The sequence below is a fragment of the Malurus melanocephalus genome, unplaced genomic scaffold, assembly GCF_030028575.1.
Source record: "Malurus melanocephalus ecotype Western Australia unplaced genomic scaffold, MMel_1.1 scaffold_607, whole genome shotgun sequence".
Lineage (NCBI taxonomy): Eukaryota > Metazoa > Chordata > Aves > Passeriformes > Maluridae > Malurus > Malurus melanocephalus.
Window position 1 is genome coordinate 148988 of NW_026623839.1, and position 13492 is coordinate 162479.

General features: G+C 46.0%; 1 protein-coding gene across 7 annotated transcripts in view; it reads left to right on the forward strand.

The window, feature by feature from the left end:
* TMCC1 (transmembrane and coiled-coil domain family 1) overlaps positions 1 to 13492 on the forward strand; it is a 78777-nt gene that overhangs the window by 19597 nt on the left and 45688 nt on the right. For 3 of the 7 annotated variants that reach the window (XM_057383122.1, XM_057383125.1, XM_057383130.1), the window contains exons 1-3: positions 3127 to 3189; positions 6659 to 6906; positions 12897 to 12953. Coding sequence is in view for 3 of the 7 variants with exons in the window: in XM_057383130.1 (XP_057239113.1) it covers positions 12948 to 12953 (6 nt within the window). In the remaining 4 variants the exon portion in view is untranslated. Of the gene's footprint in view, positions 1 to 3110; positions 3190 to 6658; positions 6907 to 12896; positions 12954 to 13492 lie in introns of those variants that run through there. The other 4 variants (XM_057383124.1, XM_057383131.1, XM_057383132.1 and 1 more) reach the window with 3 other exon arrangements.

Consider the following 13492-nt stretch of genomic DNA (forward strand, 5'->3'; position numbering starts at 1 on the left):
GTGTGTGACACGTGTGCCCTGGGGTCTGAGTGCTGGCACCTGCTGGGTTACGCAGTGCCGGGTGCGGGTGCCCACAGGCAATGCGGGGTGCAGGGACCGCTGGGGTGGCACCCAGTGAGCCCAGGTGCTGTGAGATGCCGACAGTGTTGGCTAAAAGGAGATTGCACACAGCTGGTTTACACTCGTACTCCATGCTGTGCCTTACCACGGGGAAGAGGTGTCCAGGGTTTCATTCCAGKGCTCTGCACAGCGCTGGGAATCCGCTGCAATCCAGTCACAGAACAAGGATACCTGCTAGTGTACAAAGAGAAGTATTGTGCAGATCACCTGTGTGGCCCAGGCGTTCCTTGCTGATGTTGAGCATTATCTTGGGCTGGACCTGTGCCCTCTGAGCCTCAGGTGCCCTGTATCTGCACAGTTGAGAAAGGTGTTTTTAACACAGCACCTCTGTCTGCAGTGGGAGTTGATTATATTCACCTAGCTCAAGAGCAATGATAGGAGGCTGACTTTCTTGAAAATGCCATGTGAAAAAGACTAAATTTTTACTACTATTTGCATTAATTAACTTTTATTWACTTTTCTGGCTGCATTGGAGCAGTTACAAGAGATGGAGCATTTTGCAAATGGAAGTRTATTTTTCATTGTATTATTGCCCTAGTCTTTCTGTGAGGACTTTTTTACTTTTTTTTTGTGTAAGAATTACGAGCTCTGCTGAGTGCCACACATTTCAAGAAATAACTGCTGTGCTTGTTTGCACTGCACAAGCCACAATGTTGGACAGAGACCAGTGAGGCCCAAAATGTTCTCCACTCTGTGAGGAGTGAACTGATTTTAGGTTGGCATATGGTCATATCAAACTGCAGAGCTCTGTTCCAGTGATAGCTGTAGATAGACAGAAATCTCTGCAGTAGGTATTGGCTCCTGTCCATAGATATATGTGGGTCTCTAGATCCAGACTGTGCATGGCAAAACATTGTGCTGTCTGGCCTTCAGAACTACTGTGCACCTTTGGCTTCAGTTGGTCTGGAAAAACAGGGAAGATGCTACAAAGCTGTGAYATAAAAGCTATTCCCTGAGTATCTATTTATAGCTTTGCAAAGTTCCCCTCTTTGAATGAGTGAATATAAAATACTTTTTGAAAATTAGTTACACAAATATGTAGAAATAGATTGCAGAAAGTCCTATTAGAAAGTGTGTAATTGAGCCAAAATATCCCCACCAGTACCTGCAGTGAGAGACAGTTGTACTCTACTTTCTTGCCTACCTGGTTCATCACTTCTGTGTGTTGTCTAGAACCACAGATTTCCTGTGAACTTTTGAAYCTGATATTCTAAATCATGTTGTAGTTGTAAGACTTATATGTGTAAAGCCAAATTTAATGTTAACTAGAAATTTAACACTAACGATCTGTTAATTACTTGGATTTTTTTTACTAATATGTAAGAATTGAATTAATAAATTTGAATATAGAAGCCACCCTGTGTGTTGTTTATGCTCTGTAGGCAGCTAGGGAGTTTGGGCTGGGCAGGCTCCCTCACTGCTTTTGGTCTGTGCCACACTCAGGTCCCACATTCTGACCCAAGATCTCAGTGCTTGTTTACTTAGCTTTGGAAAGAAGGGAAGTGAAAAATGGTTTGAAATTTTGAAAGATCACTTACTAGTTCTGCAAGGTGTTGGCTTGGGAGGTCAGGGGAGTAACAAAGTTCCCATCAGGTTTAAATAAACTGTCCTCGTTTCCTAGAAACGGAATCATGGAATGCTCAGCCAGGCCTTAGATGACCAGTTGTTTATGAAAAGGCATGAGGATATTTGAGTGCTGAAGCATTGGAGCAGGAAGGTGGTCAGGAAGAAGAGATCCTGGACAGATGATATATCCATCCCGGTCCCTCTCTTGAGTGGAGCTGTGTGTGCTACGGATTCACTTCAGTAGGCAAAGATCCACCAAGTCCTGCCTTGAGGTGTTCTTAGCCTGTCAGGATGCACATCCTCCTGGCACCCCTGTGCTGTGAGTGCCAGTGGCAATGCTTGTCTAGCACTCAGCTCATGCCTCCCTGCACACCAGGGAGCTGTGGCAGCCAGATCTSCTGGAGTGAAACCTTGGGCAGGGCCAGGGGGAAGACAGCAGAGAGCTGGGGTTGGTGTGGGAGGGATTTGAGTGGGAAAAACATTGGCTGGTTTTAATTCAATTGCCTGGTTTTAATTCTTGAGTTTGAAAAATAGAAGAAGTAATGAGCACTGGTTTAAAATAAGTCAGATTGTGTAAATTCCAGGGTTTTTTTTGCAGTCAAACGCATTAATTGCATCAGATAAATAAAGATCAAGGCAAATTTCTCATCAAATCAGCTTCAGGAAAGGGTGCAGCTTTCTAAAAATACCCAAGTGCATCACCCCAGATGACAATGCTGTGATAGAGGGATGGTCCACGCTGCATCCGAGATGGAGGTGAGCAGTGTCTCTACAGAGCACACACCTGACACTGCTCCAGGGAAACGTGGGTGCGAGCCAGAGGCAGCTAATCAGGGAGCTCTTCTGAAACGTGCTCAGCACAGTCTGACTGTTCCACARGTTTCCATATGGTCACTACAACTGCAATGCGAATTCTATCCGGCAAACTGGAAGGCAAAACCCAGTTTGTAACCTGGTGCCAAATCACTGAATCCTTCCTTGAGCATCTTGTTACATAAAGCCCCTCATAAAGCCCCTGGCTGCTGATACCACAGAGGGCCCTTTTGTCAGGGCTGAGGGGCCGTGCCACTCCTGCACAGGGCTGTGGCGGTCTCCAGGCGAGGAGCCACACCAGGGAAGGGGCTATGGGAGACGGAACAGGTGAGCAGAGAAAAACCGTGTCTGGAGGTGCGAGGAGCCGCCCGGAGCCGCGGCACAGAGACCGAGAGCCGCCGCGGGGTCGGGAGCTGCCCGGGCAGGACAGAGACGCGGTGAGACAGGCGGGAGAGGCGGAACCGGAAGCGGAACCGGGAGCAGGAACCGGAAGCGGAACCGGAAGCAGGCACTGAACGGTGCTCGGTGCGCAGGCGCCGCGCGCGGGCCACGCCCCCCTCAGGGCCCTCCTGGCGGTGACGCCGGCGCGCGCGCCCCTCGCGTGACGTCACGCGGCCGGGCCGGGCGGTGGCGGTGGCGGTGGCGGTGGCGGCGCGCGGGGATGGAGCGGCCGTGGCCGCCGCTCGGCCGGTGAGTGCCCTGCGGACCGCGGCGTGGGCGACCGAGAGGGAACGGCATCGGGGACAGCGTGGGGAGCGAGGCGGGGGAACAGCTCGGACCGCGGGACGRGGCGAGGGGACCCCTCCGGCCGGGCCCCGGGTTCGCCCAGCGGGGGTGCCTCAGCCGCCCCCAGAGCCGTCCCTCGGCCGCGCTCTCTCGCCGCCGCCCCCGCTCCTGCGGTCGGTTCAGCATCCTGTGGCGGAGCCGCGGCCCCGCCGGCCCGCTCGGCCCGTTTCGGTCTGTGGTCCGGGGCGTAGGGCCCGGGCTGCGCCGGGCTATGTCCGGCCCAGCAGTGGCGAGCGGCCCCGGCCCCTGCCGTGGCCCAGCGATTGCCCTCACAGCCGCCCTGGCTCCTTGCGGGGCGGCCCAGCGCACATGGGTCTGGTGCTGGGGATCCGGGAGGCACCGCCGCGGCCCCCACGCTGCTTTRGGGGTGTCTGAGGTGTTCGCTCCACCGGTTCCTGTCCGTCTTGGCTGTCTGTGATGAGATCGTTAAGACACGAATTATTTCMTGGTGATCTCAGATTTTGCCGGCTTAAAAGCAGATTGTCAGTGGTGATAGGCCTTTAAAGTAAAGAACTTAAGGTGCAAAGCAGCAGCTTCTGAGCTTTACTGGTGCCAAACATCACGAGTMGCGGAGCTGACGCTGTGTGTGACTTGTGTGCAGCTGCTGTCAGTGGCGATRCAGAAGTACCTCATGTGCATTAGTGACAAATGCGGTAGCCAGCAAAGCTTGTATGGTGGATGGAGGCATCCCCCTCGCTGCAAAACTCTGTCARTAATGTAATTTAATGAGGCTTCTTGGTGGGTGGGAGGAGTAAGGGTCTGACCTGAAGGTACAAAGATCTGAATGGAAGCCTAGGGGAGGAGGAAGGGGGGATAATGTAACTACCATTGCATCAATAACTGTGTCCATCGTCCACAAACCTTAAAATCAGGTRTTTCTGCAAGATGGAAGCCCTTAGTAACAATCCAGGCTACTGGTGCTATCGCTGAAGTMGTGATGCCTTGAGCTGAGTCAGTGCCACTGGGTTCTCCTCAGCCCAGGGAACAAGTTCTGCTGTCCCTGCTGCTCACCGCTGACTCTGTCTTAAACAGGATTAACATGTGGCAGGTGACTCCAGGTTTGGTCACAGGACGRTGCTTCTCATAGGGTAACTTCTTTGTCCATCTGGAAGTGTCTAGAGGCAAGGAAAGCCCAGTGAGCAGGTGTTTCACKGGGAAGGCTGTTTCTGTCTTGATGCTGGGGTGACTCTTCCTTCCCTTGTCTGGGAACAGTGGGGCTCTCCAGCTTGCAGGGCTCAGCAATTCTGCAGCTACACAGGGYTCTGGTGCCAAATGAATAAGTTCATTGGAGCTTTGTATTCACTGTGTCCAGTTCAGCTGCCCTGATAAACTCACCCAGCTGGTCTGGAAGCTATCCAAAATGTGGAAGCAAACTGAAGATGGGGGATGATCTACTTTATGTGGAATTTGCTTTAGAAAGAAATTGGAACTTCAGGTTCTATAAAGTTTGGGGGTTCTCCCCTCCATTTACCACCAAGTTGCTTAGCTTGGTTTTTGAAGCAGATCTGTGTCATGCTTTGGGCAGTATTGCATCTTATTTAATAGTAAATGAAGTTCCAAAAATTAAAACCTGTATCTAATTCAGATASAAAACAGAAATCATTGTAATTCTCCAGGTTTTGTTTCTGTGTGTTTAGAGAGGTGCATGCTGTAGGAAATGGGTAGTATCYAGCAAATCAACTCCTCCTCTGCTTGGGGGAATGGCCTGTGCCTGACTGTGAGCCAGAGACTGTGGCTGCTCTGGAGTCAGGCAAACCTCGAGTTCGTGTCTCCTCTGGTCTTYCAGAGAATTGTTTTTGAACYACTAAAAACACTTGGTGTGATAATATCTTGGGCTTGGTTTCTAGGAATTTTTGCTTAGAGCTCTGGGGGAGGAGTCTTCCCTCTCTGCTGGCTTCCCCTGTGCATTTACTGGTGTGGCATGTTCTCAGGTGATTCTGTAGCTGTCTGCCARTGAGAGCTGGGCTTTGGAACCTGGATTCACCAAGTGCAGGGTGTATCTCAGGTGAGCTGGCCGATTGGCTGCCTCTCGGTAGACTGGAGTCTCCTCAGCCCTGAAATACAGGGAGTGGTKTTCCCTCTGCCTGTCCCCTAAGGCCTGGTGAAGGCTGCTTGCTGYGGTGCGCTGGAGGCTGCTCAGCGCAGAGATCGTGTGCTCTCCATGAGAGTTGCAGCTCACAGGGACTTGGGTTACTTCTCTGGGACCAGGAACAGGGCAGTATCTCCATAGTGAGACTTGTTCAAGTGGTTTCTTGGCAATGACCCAGGTGACATCCAGAGGTCCCTTCCRACCTCAGCAAGTCGGTGAACTTGGCATAATGTTTCCTAGAGGATAAACCAACATCTCTGGAAGAGTGACGATGGCTGAGTGAAATGGAATGTGAAGGTGRCAGGCTAGACGTGTTGTCTGCACTTCTAGAAACTGAGTATTCTACTATAATTAAATACTTGAAATTCTTAACTCCCCATAGCAGTTGAGACCCTGGATATTGTCACAGCACAATGAGCTGATTCTTTAGGCTTGAATTTAAGCTCAAATCCTCAAAATTGYTCCTCTAGCCAAGCGTGTTAAGGAAAAGGGAAAGAAGGAAGCAAACAGTGGTGTGTAGTTAAATGGGTTTTTGCAAAATGTAATGTTGTCATACTTTCAGAAGCTTTTTGTGATAAACTAGTTGACCCTTTTTATTTATAGAGAACAATCCTACTCATGCACCAAAAATACAAAACACATCTATCAAAATAACATTGAGAATTTTGATTTGGAAGCTAGATCTTACATACCATATGAAATAAGAACACAGAACAGAAAGTCTCTGCCCCCAAAAACTTTACATTTTATTAACTTAAATCCAAGCCAGAGAAATTGAGAAGTTTGCCAACACTCCTGAACATTAATGCTATTCAGGAACCCCCAGGTATGTACCTTATGTACGTTCTGTGTTGGGACTTTCATCATGCTCTGTGTTGGTCCTCATTCTGAACAGCAACTTAATTCTTTAGTCTGACACTGGTCACACAAGCCGCTCCTGTGTGAAAATATCCAGTGAACATTAAGGCATTTGGTGAGCTGGGAAGGTTTGTCTGAATCAGGGCTATCTGTGATGTGGTATAGTGTTGCATGCTCTGATAAGATCAAATGTTATTTGACAGCTTAGAGAATTTCTCTCCTTGAGATAATTTATTAGGTTAAAGTAGTCAGAATATGAGATAACTTCAGAGGCTGCTTCTGATTTTGAATACGTCAAAGCTAGCAGAAACCCAGTATTTCAAATGAATTAATTCTTTTCTCTGAAGGGAACTCTGAATATGTGTGCTGTTTTATTGTTTATTAGGTATTAATAGTGTTTCTCATTATGCTTGTTAATTTTGGCAGGTCTTTCTCCTCTACAAGGAAGCTTTGTTGCCGAGATTTACTTTGGAAATGACCTGCTGTACTGACTGCAGATGTCTGCAAATGTAGAAGCTGATAAATCATATCTTCTTCCCTCCCCTGACTTTCCTGTTTCCTGTGGAATTTATACTTCTAATTTTTTTTTAAAGTTAGACCTCTGTTGATGACATTTGGATTACAACTGTGAGCATATCTATGCAAAGAGATGAGCTACCCTGAGCACTTTTGAGGTATGTATGCCTGCTCTGACTTAGAACACATGGAAAGGAAAGACTATCTGATTAGGGCAAAGAGAGTTCTAGGTGCACATTTTCTCGATTCAGGCAGAWATGCAGCATTTTGCATGGTTTTAGCAGTAGAATACACGCATGCACAATGAGGCTGTAGGAGCCCCAGAATACCCAGATGGTTTTGTATGTAGGGTGACCTTGGTTGAACCTCCTGTGGGAGTACTCAGAAGATTCTCTTGAGAAAAGCTTGGTTGAATTTGTTACTCACCCATTCASTTCCTAAATGCTAGCATGGTCTGCAGAAATTGCCTTCGAAGTATGTGACAGACGTTTAATAGTCACTGAAATGCACCTGGGAGGCCATGGTGGTTGCTCTCTTTGGTTARATAAAACGCTCACATGAACTTACACTGTACTTGCCTCAAATTGGGAGGCATCTGGATTGAAGGTTAGGAAAGAAGGACGTTTTGCTTGCCTTCCTGTGCGCAGGTGCTGGCACAGTGGTCTCTGCTTACTAAAAGGAGCAGTCTCATAAGAGAATATGCCAGTGATGAAGAGAATATGCCTGTAGGAGAGTAGCAGAGCTGGGTGGGCTGTGCCTTGTCACTGAACAGGTTTGTTCTGCCCAGGTAACAARTGATGGACAACTTTGACTGTTCAGGCAGCACAGAAAGTCACAGCATGCACAGCTGTGTTTTCCTGGAGGCTTTTAGCTGTCCATACATACCCTTAACCTGGAATGAGGAAGTTGGCTAACTGCCTTTGTATGGATTTAAAAGTGGCTGGTGTGCACTGGTAACACCTGTTTCTTCTGTAAATTACTTGGACACAAATTATCCCTTCTCTGATGTAGATGCCAACCTTGCAGGGCAGTGGTGGTGTTGTCAGTTAATGGKGGATTACAGTGAAAGGCAGCCAAACACACACCTCTCTGGCTTCCATCAGACACATACATTAGTGGGTTTTGTTTAGAAAGRAAAACTGATTGTGCTGAAAGTAGCTACCTGACTGAATCATTCATCATGCCACATTGCTGTACAGAATGTATTTAGCAGACAACACGCAAAGTTTTATTGATAAGCTCCAGTGATTGAGGCTGACATGATACTGGAGGGACACAGATCTGATCTACTTCCCTGTSTGACTTAAAACAGCTTGGTGATGTTACTGTTTAACAGGGAGGCAGAATATTGGCAGTGCTAGCCTGAACTGTCATGGGCAGCATAGAGCTGTGGTTGGGAAGGGGGATCCCTCACCTGTGCGGAAGGAATTCCTCCATCATTTGCCTGCAAGCTGGAGCTAAGGACTGGCATCTTGGTGASATTCTCTGTAACAAGTGGGGAGAAGTTGGTGTAGCACACTTTAAACATGTTTCTCAGTTTGCCTGGTCAGCGTTATTTGGTTTGGCAGTGTGCTAAAGTAGCATTGGGCAAAAAAGTGATTTTGTTTCCTGTAAACTGCTTTCATGGAAACTGTTGGAACACACCAGGAGAGAAGTAATTTGCTGAGCTGCCCTTTGCCACCTTAGCGGTGCTTTATGCAGTGAACCAGGGACATGGATTCTGTAACCCAACTTGGTGCATTTTTAAGTTGTCTATAAGTAAGTTATGATCTCTGTAATCCTATCAATTAAAATTGGCACACATTTTCCCAAAAAAAGCTGCTGTTCTGTGAAAATAGAACAATTCCTGCAGTATCTCTGAAAACCTGTAATACAAKATTCCATGTCTCCCTGAATATACATCCCTAATCACAGTATTAGTCTTCATTTCCTTAAYTGTAAAATGAGATTGATCTACCTTTGTAAGACATTACAATGACAAGCATTAAGTGTTGCAGTTTAATTGTTCAAACTCATATAGTAGTATAGAGTGGAGTGAAAAGGGAGACTGAGTGTAAGATAAAGCTTTCTTTTGATGTAAAGAAGTGAAGTAGTACACTACTTCACTTAGAGAAATAGTACATTAGAGAAGTWCAGAAGTACATTAGAGAATATTGCATTAAAACTGTCCTACATGTTAAAGGACTCTCCAGTGTTGAGGTGAATGGTGCTGCCATTGATTCAGCTGGCGTGATGGGTTATGACAGGAAGTTTGCACATTTCTACTTACGGTTTCTTCAGGCATAAATTCGGCAAATTTCAGTATTTTTGKGATTTGTGTGAGCTGATGGTGTCCTTAACAAATCCCCATAGTGGCCTTTGTACTGAAGCTGTTGGCTGTTATTTTCCTGGAAGCCAGTTGCCATGGTGATTATCCTAATGGCAAATAAATATGTTTTTCATGATTCTCAGTTATACCAGTTTGGAGCAAAAGGACTGTGGCCTTTTCTGGGATCACTGGAAGTGATGCACCTGTAGCACTCCATGTTTGTAAATCACTGCCCTCTGAACAAGCGTCTCATGCTTTAGTAGGCCACAGTCATAAGAGGTAGTGTCACTTGTCTGTGAGAAGCAGTGAGTGTCCTTGCTGTGATCCTGATGTTGAATAGCAGTTTAAGTGGAGAAATGAACACAGAGTGACTTTGGGTCAGAATCTGTTAGGGCTAAACTTAGCCCATTCAGGCCAGTGATGGCTGACTGACTAGTGAGGCAAAAGCTCTGTTGGTGAAAGCCAGTCCCTCCAAGGTTTGTGGTGCTGTGGTCCTTCACTCTGTTGGCTTTCAGCTGGGATAGTATCTAGCTCTTGTGGCTACTGATTTACATTAAATGCTTTGTGGATAAAGACGTTCTGGATATGTGAGCCTTTCCATAACAGAAGAACTTGGTTAGCTTGCATTGAATACCTGTGAGAAGTTTGACTGCTTGAGCTGCAGAACATCCTGTGGTAAGAGGAGTGGGAACTTGCCAGGTGGAGGGGGGGCTGCATCAGTGGCTGCTTGCTGCTCTGCAGAGCAGTTCCCATGTTGGTCATACTTTTGCTGTGGGAGTTAGTTTTCAGTTTGTTTGTTGTGCTGAAAGAGAAAGTTTTGGTTCTGGTTTTCCAAAGTCCTTTAAATGCTTCAGATGCAATTCCAGTCTGTGGGAGAAGCACTGGGTCCGTTACTGTACAATCACTTTATTGATAACATTAATACGGCCAGGTGAGGAATTTTGTAGGTGATACAAGATGGGAAGTTGATTGATAGCCCTGATGATTGTTTTGCTATTCAGATAGGCTTGAGGAAGAGGCAGGCAGGAGCCTCAGCAAATGGAAACAGAAAGCTCTGCACCTGGGGAGGACCCACAATTGTAGCTGGTGTTACATAACCACCAACGTACTTGTGCTGGGGCCCTGAGCAGCTGCAAAGTTGCTCTGCAGCAAGGAAATGGGGTGTTCTGTGGGAAATTCAAGTTGCACAATGGCTCTGTAAGGAGTCATTAGCTTGGGTCTTGGTTTTGCTGAAATACAGCCTTATTTCAAATAAGACTGCTCCCTTTTTGTGCTGCCTTGGGTAAAGATTGTGGATTCTTTTTTATGTGGACTCTGCCATGAATGTGGGAGGAAATATTCTGGTTTTGGCTGAGGTTTTAAATGCGTAACTACTTGATTCCCATTGGCAAGCTAGTAGTCAAACGCAATTTCTTTCTACCAAAGTACTGTCTCTGTGAAGCTGGATGTGGAGGTGGATATTGAAGAGCAGCATATTTGTGAGTGTGGCTGCTTAGCTGTGCAGTCTTTGTGCAATTTTGTGTGTGTCTCTAAAATGCATCATAAGATCTAACAGAAAAAAACTGTAGATGTGCAGTTCAGTATTTTTATTGCAGAAGTCCAAAAAGTGAGCAAAGCAGGCAATTCACAAGTCTGTGGTAGCAGTAGATGGACAGCTAACATGGATCCTGTTCCAAATGGTTTTGCTCTGATGGGGTAGGGAGTTGTTGCTGTGCAGTGGTGGTTCCCTGGCACTTGAAAAGAAGCCTGGTAGCATGCCCATGTGCCACAGGGCAGGTGCTGGTGTGCTGTAGGGCAGGTGCACATGCCTGTTCTCACACTGTGTGCCTGACTATGCTGATGCTGTTCCTACTCGCTAGCGTACATTCAGATGTAGTTATATTGTTCCTTGTCTCAAGCTCTGCTAGAGCCTRCCTGGGACTGGGAGAAGTGGCTGCAATGGGTCAAGTTGGAAGCGCCTTRTCCATCTCCTATTTCTCTTGACAGCATTGATAGCTGATTTTTAACACTGAGAAGAGGTAAAGAGGTGTGGATGGGGTAGGGTTTTACTGATAGGTCCTTCCAAACYTCCTGCAAGTGCTGGCTGAAGGACTGCAAGCAGTGTTTGATGGGCAACCTGGGCATCTTGTTTGTAATTGTGCAGGGCGGAATGTGCTAATGCCACTCCTTTTTCCTTGTAACATACTCACCGCTAACAAACAAATGCCTGGACTGTGTAGAGCTATTTTAGGCTTGTGAGAATTCTAGGAGAAACATTTCATGTTTTGTATGGGCTCAGATAGTCCCATTTTTGTCTCTGAATATATTAATATATTATTTATCTTGTATGAATTACAAGCCAACCTTGTAATGGACTGCCAACTGTTTCCTTTAACAGCTCTTGCAGCCATACTCCATTTTTGGTCTTGGCCTGGGGAGGGTATGTCTATATATCTTGTGTTCCTGGTTTTTCTCTTGGACTTCAGTAGAGTTCAAAAATACACTTTCTTGGATGAATTTTGGAGGAGGAGGATGAGGAAAAAATCTGTGGGCACTCTGGGGCTTCAATTCTGAACACAATGGCAGCTGTGAACCAATTTGAGCCAACAGCAGCTGTTGATCTGCAGGTCTTGTAGTGCTGGAGGTCATAACTCTGAAAACCTTGCTGACAGAAGCTCTTACAGTTCTTATAAATAAAAAATACTAAAACTTCAACAAAAAAATAAAAAAGGACAATTTGAGTGGCTCTTAAGTTCTGTTAGTGGCACTTCATGTATGACCAATACTTCACACATTGTGCTTAGTTCTCCACTCATGCTAGTATAGAAATGGAATTTCTTGTATGTCAAGATCTTTTTTAAAAATATGTTCATTCATTTTTTCTAAGTTGTTAATATTTTCTTCATATTCTAGCATCCCACCTCTGTGGATCTGACTGTTTCCTCCTCTCTTGCTGCCTTAGAGGTGGGAATCWAGCATGTAATAAAATAGTCAAAATACCCCAGATGTGCAGACTTTTTGTGTTCTTTTGGAGCATAGTGTACTCCCTGTTTTCAAGAAYTGGTTGAGTAATTAATCAGCTTCAGAAAATCTGGGTGATCTGGTTGTGTTTCAGAATAATCTGTGCGTCTGGCTAGAGAAATGCCTAGCGTCTGCTCTCAGCTGTCCTCATGTCATSTCCAAGCGAACAGCTGGCCTTACCTTGGGTTGTGTGCAGAAACGTTGTGTAGTCCATCCMAACAGCCTGGAATGCTTTGTTCCCTCCTGGAGGAGAGCAGAGCCGGGCGTGTCCTGGGGCATGGGGATGTGTGCAGGTGGGATTCCCACTTGGAGCTCCCTGTGGCCGGGATTGCCATGGGCTGGGTTTGTCCTGCCCTGGGACAGGGCATGGGGCTGCACTCCCCGGCAGCAGCAGTGGCCTGGAGAAATGAGCTGTGGCGGGTGCTGCAGCACTGCCAGGTAAACGAGAGCCAGSTATTTGACCTGTGCCAGGGGCAGTAAATGACTGAATAGGAGAAGAAAATAAATCTGTATAGTGCAGACTGACCTTGCAGCCTGGAGSCCTGGCACCTTCCTGTGCTTTCGGCATGTGTTGGTGGCCATAAACCCCAAGAGAAAAAGCCCTTCACATAACTTCTTGATTAACTCTGTAAGAGTCAGTTTCAACTTCAGTTATATTTGTTCCCCTTCAATCATTTGAAAGAGTTTAAAATAGCACAGCTTTCAAAGGGCACTTGCATTTCAATGGAAAAAAAAGCATTAAAAAAAAATTAAGAAGTTGGAATCATGCTCACTTTGTTGTTTATGTATATCTTTCCTCCCATTTCCAAAATTTTATCTCGTACTCAATTTCTTTTGCAGTTCTGTTCAGTGGMGGAACTGCTGTGGGTCAGCCATGCTAAAGGGGAAGTGATGGAGGTAAGTACAAGTTTATCCTTTCACTGTTACCTAATGTTGGTTTTGCCAGTTTTTCCTTTTGAACTGTTTTGTTTCCCAGAGCTCCTGGGAAATAATTGCAYAAATGAAGGACTATATTAGAATGTTCTGGGATGTAATATTGTTATAATGTCTGCCCAGTGTGGCTGTATATGGAATTGTGATTTTTGTTCCTGATGCAGCAGATTCTTGTACAAATAAGAAATGCATGTTTTTGAACTTCATGCTATAAAGTGTTATTTCCACCCACAAACAAAATATACAAGTGGTTGTAAGTGGAGAAAACAAAAGTGAGCACAAAAGCTGAATCCTAATGCAAATAAGTATGCTAATTAATTCTGATGATTCTCAGTTCTTCACACTTCCAAGTTTTTTTTCCCCAAAAGTAGATACTAGAACAAATAAGTAGCTGTAAGGATCTTCATACCAGATATGTAATTTGCAAAGCTCATTTCAGGCTCACAACAGACCAATCCTATGGAAACAGAAATAGGAGATGACTACAAAGCTCCCATTAGGAG